Below are 14,966 nucleotides of genomic sequence, written 5' to 3'. Positions count from 1 at the left end.
AAAAATAAGTAGGGCTTAATTACACTGATCCTCTTTTTGTGCCATAGAATTTTTAAATCAAAAACTCCATATATGTCTTGTGCGTCAATAAAATAACAAGACAGAACTTCACATCAATAAAATGCAGCAGATGAGTCAGTGCTATTTTGTCAGAAAAGATCAAAGAAATGTTGCAATGACATTTTTTTTAAATGCCTTATTCAAAGTTTTTCATTCCTTATTTTAAATTCAAGAGCAACACTGCTGTCTCTTAGATGCTGATTGCTTAAGCCTTAAGGTAAAAACCATTTCAAAATCACTTTCAAGCCTTGGGCTTATAGGATGAATGTTTAGCAAATTTTACATCAGGACCATCAGGAAGTATTTCATTCACTATTACAGTTTTTGTAGATCTGTCCACAAATCAGATTGTAGATATTTTTAAAAGTAACAATTCAGGATGAATTATGAATTCTCTCTCTCTCCCCCTCCCTTCCTGAATAATGCATGAATAATAATCAACTTTTTAAAATTGGCACCACAACTTATTTTTTGAAGTAATTATTCTTTGTTTTATTGAAGCTTGATCTATTTGAGATAGGGAAAATTGTCATTAGGATAGCTGGCATTCAATTGACTGACCAAGAATATGTGCGTAATGGAACTCGACATTTCAAAAAGGGTAATAATAACGACTGCTTTGAACACAGATAATTTTCAGAAAATATCATCGTTTCAGTTTAGTACTTTTAATACATTTTGCAGCTTAAATTCAACCTGACAGAAAGGTTTGTTAGTCTGATTAGTATGTACGTGTGAGAGAGATACAGAAACACACCCACTCACCCACCCACCCACACCCACAGTCAAAGAGAGACAAAGAGAGACAGACAGGAAGCAAGAGAAAAAGAGACAGAAAGAAATTTTGTCCATATGTTTCTGTTGTTATAGTGCTCAGAACACATGTGAAATATATGTGAAGAAAATAGAATAGATCTACCCTTTGATAATTAATGTAATTATCAAAGAGTAGGTCTACTCTATTTTCTTACTGTAAGTAATTGTACCAAGCTTAGAATTATGACGCCTAAAACACGATCTAAGTATTGCCCACAAAATCATATGCTGCAACGTCCTGCCTGTCAATCACTACTTCAGCTTCAACCACAACAACACAAGAGCACGCAACAAATTCAAACTTAATATTAATCGCTCCAAGCTTGACTGTAAAAAATATGACTTTAGCAATCAAGTTGTCGAAGCGTGGAACTCATTACCGGACTCAGTAGTGTCAGCCCCTAACCCCCAAAATTTCTCCATTAGACTATCCATGATTGACCTCTCCAGGTTCCTAAGAGGTCAGTAAGGGGCGTACATAAGTGCACTAGTGTGGCTTTCATCCCCTGTCCAATTGTCTCTCCTTATATCATATATCATATATCTTTTCTTCCTTTCATATATCTTCTCTACTTTTATATCTTTTCTTTATATATAATACTTCATGTCTATCTTCTTCAATATGTATTGTGTATTGTACAAAATAAATAAATAAATAAATAAAAATAAAATAAAATAAAATAAAATAAACAACCCAACAGAAGCATAGAACAAAGCTTTCATTTTTCCTTCATAAAATCTTTTGGGGGGGACTTCATGTGCAAATGTGGAATTAGTGAAGGAAACGCACAGCCACCATGCACAGGACAGTCAACAATAACAAAATGATAGGCTCAACAGGAAAATAAAAGCCATGGGCCTTTTATATTTATTGTGATGCATCTGGCCTTCATTAAAAGGTGTGAGGCTTCAATCATCCAGTCATATCCTTCATTTTGTTGTCATTTATGATTCATGTAGATTCCCCTGTAGAGTTTTTGGTCTGTCTAACTAGTATTTTAGCTTCTTAAAATGATATTAGTTTTGAAGACAGACTATATCTTTACACATTACTATTTCATATATGAGAATATCAATTAGGAATTTGCTAATATGAGCTGCATGTTTATTTCCCAAAGCAAAAAGAAGCTATGTAGCCAATTTGACATTGTTGATGGCCCTTTAGGATGTCTCTGGTATCCGTGTCTTTCCTCTGAATCACCTGGGCTCTATTTTACCTGGCAATAATGTATCCATGTTCTAGATGGATAATATCTTACCTACAAAATTTTGTGTCTGGGAATTGTAAAGGTGTAACCTAATACAATAGATATGTTTGCTGCTATATTTATTTTGCTACTCCCAAGAAAAATGGAAAGTATTTTGATCACAGAACATAATTCATTTTGCTTTGGCAATAAATATGAAGTATATGTTGAATTGTGTGTGCGTGAGCATGCAGATGCTCAGTTATAGTGTAACTTTATCATGTTTATGGACACAACTGTCTTTAATGGAATGTTTAATGGAACACTTTCCGCCTTTAACTTTTGGGATGCTATACGCATATCAGCCAGCTAAGGAACAATATTATTGATTTGTGGTTGTTTATTGAGGAAAATGTAAATGTGATAAAGAAATGCAGAAGAGAACTATAGTAAAGAAAAGGTCATGATTCTCAAGTTCATCAGAACCCTATTAAAGGTTCAGAAAGTTAGAAAATGTTATTGATCTTTTTGGATGGAATCAGAGTAGAATTCTGATGAACTTGAGAACCATAACCTTACATTAACTTTTATTAGCATTATCCAATAAGGGAAAATGTAATGAGCATATTAATACTTAATAAAATGTTACTTAATTTAAAGTAGCTGATGCCATCCTTTCCATAAAAGCAGTAAATAAATTACTTGTTTTGTGACAAATAATTGTCTTTTTTCTGCATAATGGATATGCAGGATCTTCTTAAGCTTTTGTATTCATGAATATGAGAGAGGGAAGGAGGGGAAAGGGAGAGGAGAGAGAATGAGAACAAAATTTCACTTTTGGGAACATGTTATTTATGTTGGGTATAATGGAAGGGTTATGAGACCAAATCAGTGATATATATTATTGTGATGATTTGTATTAAAAATGTATTTCTTAAAGAAGTTGTGTACATAATATATTACAAATATGTAATTCAAAAATATATAAGCTATATGTTACATTGTGGATGACTTTTTGCATGTATTGCAAAATTAGGTAAAATTGTAATGATATAATGATTTATATCAGTGGTTCCCAACATGGGGCCCATGTCCCACAGGGGGGCAATTTCATCTTTAATGGGGGCAATTGGAACCTTGTTTAAACCTAGTTAATGGCCTTTTAGGCTTTCTCCATGTGAGTAATTCACTTTTTGAATAATAAGAATTATATATCATGGGGGGGGGGGCGAGGCAGGTAGATTCCTCAAGGAATGATTCATTGAATGCATCATATTGGCACAACTGGTGAAAACCAACTCTGAAAGTTCCTGCGGTTTTTACCTGATTAAAAAGTAAAGGTTGCCCCTTTACCCAAATCATCAATCACATTGTCCAATGGAGGTGCTGGCCAGTTGCTCGGTTGTTCCACTCCTCCTCTCCCCAGCCACCTGTCGGAATGTCCTTGATTCCCACAGGAAAACATTTTCTTTGACTGCAAACCCCAGCTAGCTATTTCCCCACTCCCTTTCCCTTCTTCTTCCTTGTGACAACCCTGAAACCTCAAAGATGTCCTTAGCCAGGTTTGCTCTACAGCCTGCAAGGAAACAACCAAGAGCACCAATGGCTCCCACAGTCCTAGTTGCTCTCTTAGCTCCAAGACATCTGAAACATTAAGCTGCAAGTAACAGGAGTCTCATGTAAGCAAACCATGAGTGTCATATTTATGGTGGCAATATGCTCCAGTAAAGAGGGCTAACCCAAGGTATATTTGCACAGGAAAGCCAGGAAGGAAGATAGCATGGCAGAGTACAAGCAGAAGAAGGCTCAATGGTGTATGATATAGTGTGGTATGAGCAAAGAAAGGGTGGATGGGTGGATGGTATGGAGTGGTAGGTAGATCTGGGAAGAATGCTATCGTGCAGCATGAGCATAGGAAGGCTAGAAGGTGGATGAGATGATATGGAGAAAGTGCAGAAAGTCTGGGAATGGATAGTGGATTTGGACACAAACATAGGAAGTTCAAGGGGCTTACAAGTGCTATTTCCAAACTTTCCCTGCCAGTTCCCCAACACCTGAATCATGATCACATGATGGTGTGATAGTTGAACTTTGAGCACTGGTAATAAATGCCACTTGTTCAATGCTATTGTATCTTTCAGTGGTCACTAAATTAGTAGCCAGTAAATGAGGACTATAGGTATACACAGTAATGGGCAGCCAAATTTTTTACTGCCACACTGTGGGTGTGTCTTATTTTGTGGGTGTGGCTTGATGGTCATGTGCCTGGGTAGGAGTGGTTTGCTGACCATGTGACTAGGTGGGAGTGGCTTGAACGATCATCATCATTCAAGCGAACTGTTAAGTCCCCAATTTACAACCTCACCAGTGTCGCTTGTTGGGTGACAATTTGCTTTTCGTTTGCCACTTTTTTCCTCTTTCCTCCTTCCTGGCCTCGGGAGGTGGCCGCAGGAGGCTGAAGGGGAGCTGGGCATGAGAGAGGGAAGCTTATCCGAGGCCAGGAAGGAGGAAAGAGGAAAAGAGCGAGGAGTGCACAGTAGCGGCAGTAGGGGAAAAAAGGAGAGCTGAGCCGAGACCAGTAATCCAGGAAGTGACTGCCCCCGGTCAGCTGGAGCTGTGCACGCAGCTTCATTTCCGCTGGTGGAACTGTGTTCCACCCCGTCCTGCATGCTGCCTACCCCTGGGTATACGCTTAAGATACAATGTTAAATATGGAGTTTATAGAAAATATATTATTATTATTATTATTATTATTATTATTATTATTATTGCTGTTATTGTTGTTCCTGTTATCGTTAGCATTATCGTTGTTGTCGTTGTTACTACTGCTACTACTACTACACAGTAATTTTGGTGAAAAGTGAACGAAAATATAATTCTTCCTTCTTTATATATATAAATAATTCATGGGCATGGGGGATATTTGATATGTGGTTTCCCCCCGCCAACACAGCTCTCTCCAAAACATAAATAAATCCATCATTGGTTGTTCTACCACGCACACTTATTTTCAGAAGAAAATAGATCTGTTCTAAAGTAATGGTGTTGCTGTAGGTGTTCATGAACAAACAAATCTATCAGGGTCAATCCAAACCATGTTTGTGGAGATTGGAACCTTGAAATATGTTTGGTATTCAAAGGATAACCAGAAGCAAGGGTGGATGAAAGAATATGATATAGCCTTTGTATTCTTCCATCCATAACAAAAAAATAATTGCTTCTATAACTATCTAGATTATAGAAAAGCTAAAGATCAATTGTCTAAGAATCAAAATCAGTCATTTTTGCTACCTCCCATAAATGGAAGAAATTGATAGTGTATAAATTGTTTCTTGCCTGTTTTTACTATATTGTTTTATAGTTTCTTTTGGGGTTACTGTATTATACACGATGATATATGATACAGTAATGAGGCTCATTTAGAGTAGATGAAGGGGATAACAATGTTTGCCAGGTGAAGATTGAGGAGTGTTTCGGTATAAACACAAAATAAATTACATCTATCAAAATTCCCTCTCAAATGTTAAGGTTTCCAAAGTTTTATTTTGATTCAAAAATACTTTGTAAGTACTTTCCAACTTCATTGAAACCATCCATCTTTAGGGGTGGGGGAAAGAGCAATATGATATTTTTCTTTCTCCCCATTCATAACTCTTTCATGCATTATTTGCTTTTATATTTATTCATTTTTGTAGCTGGGTTTGGATTTGTTCTTCTTTTCCAGTTTTAAAGCTCACATAGATTTCTGTAATGATGTTCACCTCCTCACATAATTTTGCTAATTTAAATTAGATAGCTTATATTATGTATTATTACAACTTTGTTTAATTTATCTACATTTCTTCTTCTTCTCCTCCTCCTCCTCCTCCTCCTCCTCTTCTTCTTCTTCCTCTTCTTCTCCATTTAATACAATTAGTATGGTGGTGGTAGGGGGAATTTGTTTACACGGCCCATTTCTGTTAGATAGAGATTCTCAGTCATCTATTATTTATCTCAACACAGTTCCAAGAAGGTTCCACACTAATTTACACTACTCAGGTGCCCCTGAGGACACAGATAAACTCTAAGTGGCCTCAACAACTCACTAAAAGAATGCAAAATACCATCTTTCTACAAGGAGTATAAACCCTTCCATTCCCCACCATCCAATCAGAGCTGAAGAAACCTCTTGGATGAGAAGCAAAATGTCTTCAAAGAAAGACAGGTTACAAGCGGTGTGCCACAAGGGTCTGTTCTGGGTCCTATTCTTTTTAATATGTTTGTGAGTGACATGGGGGAAGGTTTGGTAGGGAAGGTTTGCCTATTTGCCGATGACTCTAAAGTGTGCAATAGGGTTGATATTCCTGGAGGCGTCTATAATATGGTAAATGATTTAGCTTTACTAGATAAATGGTCAAAGCAATGGAAACTGCAGTTTAATGTTTCCAAATGTAAAATAATGCACTTGGGGAAAAGGAATCCTCAATCTGAGTATTGTATTGGCAGATCCGTGTTAACAAAAACTTCAGAAGAGAAGGATTTAGGGGTAGTGATTTCTGACAGTCTCAAAATGGGTGAACAGTGCAGTCAGGCGGTAGGGAAAGCAAGTAGGATGCTTGGCTGCATAGATAGAGGTATAACAAGCAGGAAGAGGGAGATTATGATCCCGCTATATAGAGTGCTGGTGAGACCACATTTGGAATACTGTGTTCAGTTCTGGAGACCTCACCTACAAAAAGTTTAAGTTTAAGTTTAAGTTTAATCAGATTTGTATGCCGCCCCTCTCCGCAGACTCGGGGCGGCTCACAGCAACAGCAATACAAGACAAATCCAATATTAAATTAATTTTAAGAAAGATAGAGGTATAACAAGCAGGAAGAGGGAGATTATGATCCCGCTATATAGAATGCTGGTGAGACCACATTGGAATACTGTGTTCAGTTCTGGAGACCTCACCTACAAAAAGATATTGACAAAATTGAACGGGTCCAAAGACGGGCTACAAGAATGGTGGAAGGTCTTAAGCATAAAATGTATCAGGAAAGACTTCATGAACTCAATCTGTGTAGTCTGGAGGACAGAAGGAAAAGGGGGGACATGATCGAAACATTTAAATATGTTAAAGGGTTAAATAAGGTCCAGGAGGGAAGTGTTTTTAATAGGAAAGTGAACACAAGACCAAGTTGGGGGAAAGATCAAAAGCAACGTGAGAAAATATTATTTTACTGAAAGAGTAGTAGATCCTTGGAACAAACTTCCAGCAGTCGTGGTTGGTAAATCCACAGTAACTGAATTTAAACATTCCTGGGATAAACATGTATCCATCCTAAGATAAAATACAGAAAATAGTATAAGGGCAGACTAGATGGACCAGGAGGTCTTTTTCTGCCATCAGACTTCTATGTTTCTATGTTTCTGGTGAAGACAGTAACCTTTCACTCAAAAGATTGAGAGTTCAATCCTATGTATTAGAGGATGTTTGTTTCTCCTAGGATGCAAAGAAAAAATATCTGCTGTGAACGCCACATGGTGCCAGGAAGGGCATCAGGCCAGTAAATGCTCAGCTCCATTCGGTCACCCTAACTCTACCCCAAATTAAGCCATAAAAAGGAGGGTTTTTAGTTTGTTTCTTTAAATATCTGTTCCCGTGTTTTCTATGCCACTGTTCAAACTCAGGTTTTTCCAGTGATGGTCAGCTTCAAATTGGTATCCAGAATGTTTAGTTAAATGCTACACTTATATTAATTCCTTTTAACAGCTTTGTGAAATTTGAACATTTGAAATTCAAATAACTTAATATACCTCAATAATATAGCTTTATTATTAGGACAGTTGCATTTCATAAATGTTTCATGAAATCTTATAGCAAGCAACAGTTTATGTTGCAGAAATCTATTGTTTCTTTTTCACAATATAATGTACTCACTTGTACTATATTTATATATCTGAACATGTAGCTATGAATTAGGAGAATGCACAGATGGCTATTCTGTAAGTTATGTATCATTTTGGAAGTAGAAAATTCACCAGAAACAGTTTTTTTCAGATGACCTACTCATTCAAAAAGTTTGTCATGAATTCTTAAGTTCTTAAAGTTTAAAGTTTTTAAGACAATAATAAAACAATAAATGAACATTAGAATCCTGATCCTATGAATCATCTAGAAGGACATTTTGTGTTCAGAACTATTGGAATACTTCTGTTTGAAGATTATCACATGAAATTCATTCATTCATTTGTTCATTCATTCATTCTGATTACAACTATAGAATGAATTATTTAACAGTGATGCAATTGAAAATTATTTATTTAGAAAATTCATTTGCCACTCATCTCCTATCCAACAATTCTGGGTGGCTTAGGACATAAAAACATTGAAAAACATTTAAACCGTTGATTGCAAAAATGTAGCAGGTAAAAATGCTATAGACCAGAGATGTCAAATTTGCAGCCTCATGTCATCACATGACATATTGTCCCTTTTTTCCCCCTGGGAGTGGGCATGTTGCATAGGGCCCATAGGCTGCAAGATTGACACCCCTGCAATAGACTATTTGAAGATGTTTGGGTTTTGGTATATATATATATATGGCTAGCTGATGAGGCCAAAATAAGGCCGAAATAGATCTATCCTAGTCTCCCTTAATTTTCAAATTAAGGGAGACTAGGATAGATCTATTTCGGCCTTATTTTGGCCTCATCAGCTAGCCATACCCACTGGGACTTGAACCTGCAACCTTTGCCTTGTAAGGCAGAAAATTATCCTCTAGGCTACAGTATCCAATCCCTTCAGCTCTGCACCAGGGAAGGGTTACATATTTTTATGTCGAATATATATATACAGTGATCCCTCGATCATCGCGGGGGTTACGTTCCAAGACCTCCCGTGAAAATCGATTATCCGCGATATAGCGCCGCGGAAGTAAAAACACCATCTGCGCATGCGCGCCGCTTTTCCATGGCCGCGCATGCGCAGATGGTGGAGCCGGGGAGTGACGAAAGTGCAACTAATATTAGATAAACATCTATCTAAATAAATAAAATAAACATCTCGCCGCTCGTCCACTCGCCTGCCGCTCGCCTGCCGCTCGCCTGCCGCTCGCCGCTCGTCCGTTCGCCCACCCGCCGCTCGTCCGTTCGCCCGCCCGCCGCTCGTCCGTTCGCCCGCCCGCCGCTCGTCCGTTCGCCCACCCGCCTGCTTGGCCGGCCGCCGCTTGTCCGTTCGGCCGCTCGCCGCTCGTCCTTTCGCCCGCCCGCTGCTCGTCCTTTCACCCGCCCGCTCCACCTCTCTTTCTCCTCTGCTGCAAGAGAGGCGGGACAGGCATTCTCCGGAGGCTGGTGGGTGCACGAGAGAGGGAAAGTGAGAAAAAGAGAGAGAGCAAGAGGGGGAGAGACAGAGAAAGAGAGAGAAGGAAAGAAAGAAAGAGATGAGAAAGGAAGGAAGAGAGTGAGAGAGAGGAAGAAAGAGAGAGAGAGAAGAGTGGAAGGAAGAGAGAGAGAAATGATAGAAAAAAGGGGAGGAAAAAAGAGAAATGAGAAAATGATTGAAGCAGAGAATGACAGGAAAGAAAGAGAAAGGGACAGAGAAGTGACTCTTGGTGATGACGTATGACGTCATCGGGTGGGAAAAACCGTGGAATAGAAAAAAAACCGTGGAGTATTTTTAAATTATTATTTTTTGAAAAACCGTGATATAGCGTTTCGCGAAAATCGAGACCGCGAAAATCGAGGGATCACTGTATATGCATTCCTGCAGATGCAGGTACACATAACCAACTGGCCTATTTCATTAATCTGCTTAAATATACATTTCTATTGCTTTTGAGATAACATTCCATGTCTATCAGTTACACTCGGGTTTCCCCTTCTGATTCTGACCTTGCCTGGACAAATCTAATACTGTTTCTGATCCCCCCCACATACACACACACCAGTGTTCAGGGCAAGGGGGTACAAACTACAAATTCAAAAGCTGAAGAGAGTAGAGCAAAAGGGGAAATATGGCAGGGTGATTGAATTTTACTCAACTCTCAATGGGCAGAGAACTTTGGTTGACTGATGAGAGAGTCAGAATGAGTTATGTTCCTCCTGTACCTTCTTTTTTTTAAAGAGTTTTTCTCTAGCAAAATGTTAGATTTGTTGACCCATTTGAAGCCTGCATTTCTCCAACTGAGTTGGCAGCATGACTATAGGGATTTTCATAGGTCCTATGAAAACAGAGACTTTCATTTGTGAATACATTATACATAGTTACCATGCTAAAGGTATTATACCCAGGACTGCATTGTTCCAAAATTGCTATCTCGGTAGTATGGTACTGTTTTGGAAAGCAGCAGAGAAAAAAACCAAAACTCTTTGCCCCAAATTTCATATAACTTGCCTATCGTTCAAATCAACAACGTTTAAGGTGGGAATCTAATATAAAGTATTCTTGCTATTTGAACATTCAGCTTCTACTAACCAATACTATGGGTAATAAATTCTTTTGGCAAACTTCTGTAACTACTTTTCCCCCCTATAAAATTCAATTGCAATTTGTTTCCCTGTGACATATATACATTATTTTGTATCTTATCCTCTCAAATGCAACACAAATTGTGATTCTTTTAAGCTGCATCCCTTCTTGTTTTTGAAATGTGTTATGATATTATTACTTTGCCTTTGTTGCTATTTCCTTGAATGTCTGCATAGAGTTTAATTTCTAGTTTTCTGATTATTCTCTCTGATATTCACTGAATCCGTTCCAACATTTTTGCAGTGCCCAGAAGTGGAACCAATAAATGAGATGGAATCTGATCTAAACAAAAGAAAATGGGATTTTTTTTTCTTCATTTTGGAAAAGATAATAGATATTTCTTTTATAAGTTGACTTTTTTTACAAGTTACTTTTAGAAAATTAGAAAACTTTAGTGACTTTAGGAAGTTTTGGTCCCTTTATAATTTAGTTTCTCACAATTAAAACTTTTCACTTTCATAGAGTCTTGGCCATTGCATTTCTGTATAGTAGGAACATTATATCCCAACCTTTTGTAATTCTTAATTAACCTTTGTCAGAAGAATAATTTGGGATTCCAACTAGAGCTGGATCTGTAAAAGATTAAATAAAAATGAGATCCAGACAGCTGTGAGGAAAGAGGAAATGTTTATTTCTATAAGCTAAACACTTTGTATTTAGAGACAGGCTGCAGAGAAATGAGGTACACCAGCAGTTTTTTAAAGGAGGAGTTTGTCCGGGGTGTTGTGCTGATTCTAGGGTGACACTTGTAGGTATGTTTATTCTTGTGAATATACAGTTCCTCTAGGAGACATAATTTAATTAACTCTGTGTTAGCAGACCTTATCCTTTGATATGTGGATTAGGTCTGTAACCTATTTATGGGATTTGAATATTGAGAAAAGGAGCATCCCCTCTTTGCTATTTTTACTTGATTAATTTAGTTTCAGCTTCGCTGTCAATTATCTAATGGACACACTGTTTCTCAGGTCATTGTGGATTCTGTTTAATAGAAAACTTATTGCACCTTGTTCCATGTTTCACATATTTTTTCTTCTTACTTTTATTTTTATCGGTTTAACCTAATGATTCTAGGAAAATTTATTTTCTTTTTCTTTGCTCATATAATCATAATTAGAAGGAGTGTTCCAAATCTTCCTCTGTACAATTTCATATGATAACCATGTTGTTTCCTAATTATTTTCCCTCCCAACATATATCTGTAACAACTTATTCCTCATTCTACTACTTTTCATCCTCTTTGAAAACTGAACTGAAAAAAAAGACTGCATATGTACCTATTCTAGTATGGTTTTGTATATCAGTATAATTTTAGTGTAAGTGACCATAAATTGAAAATAACATACAGTATTTCATTAAACTTTTCCTTTCTTTTATTTTTTGAACCTTTTAGTGGTTTTTGGCCAGTTTGTATTTTTCCAGACATCTCTTCATGATGTGGTTGAAGTATATGATGGGCCAACTCAGCAATCATCTTTATTATCTTCACTGTCAGGATCACATTCAGGTACTTCATAATAAAACTGTCCTAAATATGTTATACTGTATATCGAAGTGACTTCTACTGTAGATTCTTCTGCTGAACATAATTGGTTTTGAACGTAGAAGAACAATGAAAAATGCATAAATTTTAAAAATGATGCTATTATGGGATTATGGGAAATCAGTTGAAAGAAGAACAATGTGATGCATGCCTTAGATTATCAGTAATTATTTTGCAGAGGTTGGAGAAAAATCTATATTTTTATACAGTGAAGAAATAATTATTTGGGAATAATTAGGAAAATAAAATGCATCCAGTATGTGTTTCTAATGTTTTTTTTCCCCAGTTTCAAACAAGTTCTTGTAACTCTTCTAACAAATAAAAGAGTGGGTAGTCATTAATATTCATCTATTTCTTAAGATTTTTTAAAAGCTATAGCACAATAAATAGTTATATTACAATGCTTCCACTTCTCTGTAATCTAAAATCCAGTTTCCCATCAAAGATAATAATTTTTAACATAATTAATCAGAGACAAATTCCAACTTATTTTTAATTAATTACAGATAACATGCAGTTCTTATTGGAACAGCATCATGCACAAAAATAAATGTATTCCTTCCATCATCTAACATGAGATAAATTCAACGAGCATCCATCTCTTCTTCTACTAGCAATATCCTCAAAGCTGTAGTTACCGTAATTAAAAAAATGCCAGAGATGTGCCTACAGGCTTTAAATTTAGAAAAGAACATAATAAGTTTACACCTTAGTGATGATGATTTACATGCATATTAATGACAGGATTATGACATACAAAGATTTGAACTGAAATATAGTTCACATGAATTGATACCACTATTTGTGCAAAGAAAATATATTATGGAATTTCATCTGAATTTAATTCCATTTTGAATTTCACAATCCAGACCAGATTTTACTTTTGTGCCAGTGTCAAGATGTTGGGAAACTATCAGCCAGGCAAGGAGGAAGGATTTGAGTCATTGTGCAGCCACAAGAGAACCAGGGCTGACACACGCACTCACTTAATATAGTCTAAATAATATTCTCCATGGAACCTTATCTCTTTCTTCCCAAGAGAAAGCAAGCAGTCTGGGGGAACTCATGTATTATAGGCAGAGGTAGTACGCTTCTACCCTTTGTGTGTAGATCTGGTTGACACAAACTGCCCTCAGTATTGGTGAAAATTCTAATCAAACTTATATTCGGTAAAGTGAATAGATGTTCTCAGAGTGCCATCCATATTTCACAAAAGAAGCAGGGTGGAGTTATCTGCTATGCACTATCTTATAATATACAGTGGTACAAGAATGGTGGAAGGTCTTAAGCATAAAACGTATCAGGAAAGACTTCATGAACTCAATCTGTATAGTCTGGAGGACGGAAGGAAAAGGGGGGACATGATCGAAACATTTAAATATGTTAAAGGGTTAAATAAGGTTCAGGAGGGAAGTGTTTTTAATAGGAAAGTGAACACAAGAACAAGGGGACACAATCTGAAGTTAGTTGGGGGAAAGATCAAAAGCAATGTGAGGAAATATTATTTCACTGAAAGAGTAGTAGATCCTTGGAACAAACTTCCAGCAGATGTGGTTGGTAAATCCACAGGAACTGAATTTAAACATGCCTGGGATAAACATATATCCATCCTAAGATAAAACACAGGAAATAGTATAAGGGCAGACTAGATGGACCATGAAGTCTTCTTCTGCCGTCAGTCTTCTATGTTTCTATGTTTCTATGTACCTCTACTTACAAACTTATGGTTCCCCATCTCTCTCTCTCTTTAATTGCACCAGTTTGGTTTGAAACAGTGTAGTACATAATGAAATAATAAGCAAAGACCATTAGTTTTTATAGACTGTTATTGCAAACATATTTACAGGAGGATAAGAATTGTTGATATATTCAGCAAATTATATTGTAGGATTCTTGTCAGAAAATTGTTTCTGAGGTGCAGTGTTTTTTTCTTGAGTAGGAGAATCCCTTCCATTGAGCTCAAGAAACCAGATAACTGTTCGATTTACTTCCGTCGGACCTGTTACTGCCAAAGGATTTCACTTTGTTTACCAAGGTATGAGACATAAATACCTCTAATACAGGGGTGTCAAACTGGTAGCCTGTGGGACAGATGCATCATATGCAGGCCATACCCACCTCAGGTCCTCAAACATGAAAAATGTCACGAAATGTCATGTGATGATAATGCTATGCTTCACGTTTGACACCCATGCTCTACCATGTTTCAATGAATTTAATTTGCTAATTTCTCACTTATTATTGAGCTTTCAGAGATTGTTTTTTTTTAAATGCCTTATTAGTGTTATATCTGATTATTTTGAATGTTTTCATTATTAACATTTTGAAGGAGATATAGCAATATATGAATCATAGGAAAGCTAAATGTCAGTTTTGGAATGCGCTGGGGCCTAAACTGAATAAACTATAGCGAATGTTGCAGCAGATATTTAAGCAGAAGCCCATAGATCTACTCAAAAGTCTTTTTGTGCTTAACCTGAACCTCAAAGCTTAACCCAAAGTCTTTTTGTGTCTAACCAGAAAGTCTGCAAAGTTAGTAGGGATGCTGAAAAAAAGGTTTCTATTGCCTTCCTTCCTTCCTTCCTTCCTTCCTTCCTTCCTTCCTTCCTTCCTTCTTTTTCTTCCCTTTTTTTTGCATTTTTCTGTAATGTTTTTATAATTTAAAAAGGATTGAAATGTAAAGTGATGAGAAGACCTTTTTGCTATTTCAGTTATAATTTTATCTATTAATATTCAATCTAACCTTTTGCACAGGTACATATTTCTATATCTGAATATAGACAGTGACACTGTATTGTGCAATAGCATTAACTTTGTTATTAAATATTAAAACATGTTCTTTGAATTGACAAGGCAATCTTATCCA

At 36.8% G+C, this 14,966-nt stretch overlaps 1 protein-coding gene across 1 annotated transcript in view; it reads left to right on the top strand.

The window, feature by feature from the left end:
• The window catches only part of CSMD3 (CUB and Sushi multiple domains 3), a 615,639-nt gene that overhangs the window by 435,541 nt on the left and 165,132 nt on the right, over positions 1-14,966 (top strand). The window contains 2 exon segments of the mRNA XM_070748648.1: positions 11,951-12,064; positions 14,040-14,135. Of these exon segments, the coding sequence (XP_070604749.1) occupies positions 11,951-12,064; positions 14,040-14,135 (210 nt within the window).

This window comes from Erythrolamprus reginae, chromosome 3 (assembly GCF_031021105.1).
Source record: "Erythrolamprus reginae isolate rEryReg1 chromosome 3, rEryReg1.hap1, whole genome shotgun sequence".
NCBI classification, from domain to species: domain Eukaryota; kingdom Metazoa; phylum Chordata; class Lepidosauria; order Squamata; family Dipsadidae; genus Erythrolamprus; species Erythrolamprus reginae.
This window is presented reverse-complemented; position numbering and strand designations above follow the sequence as displayed.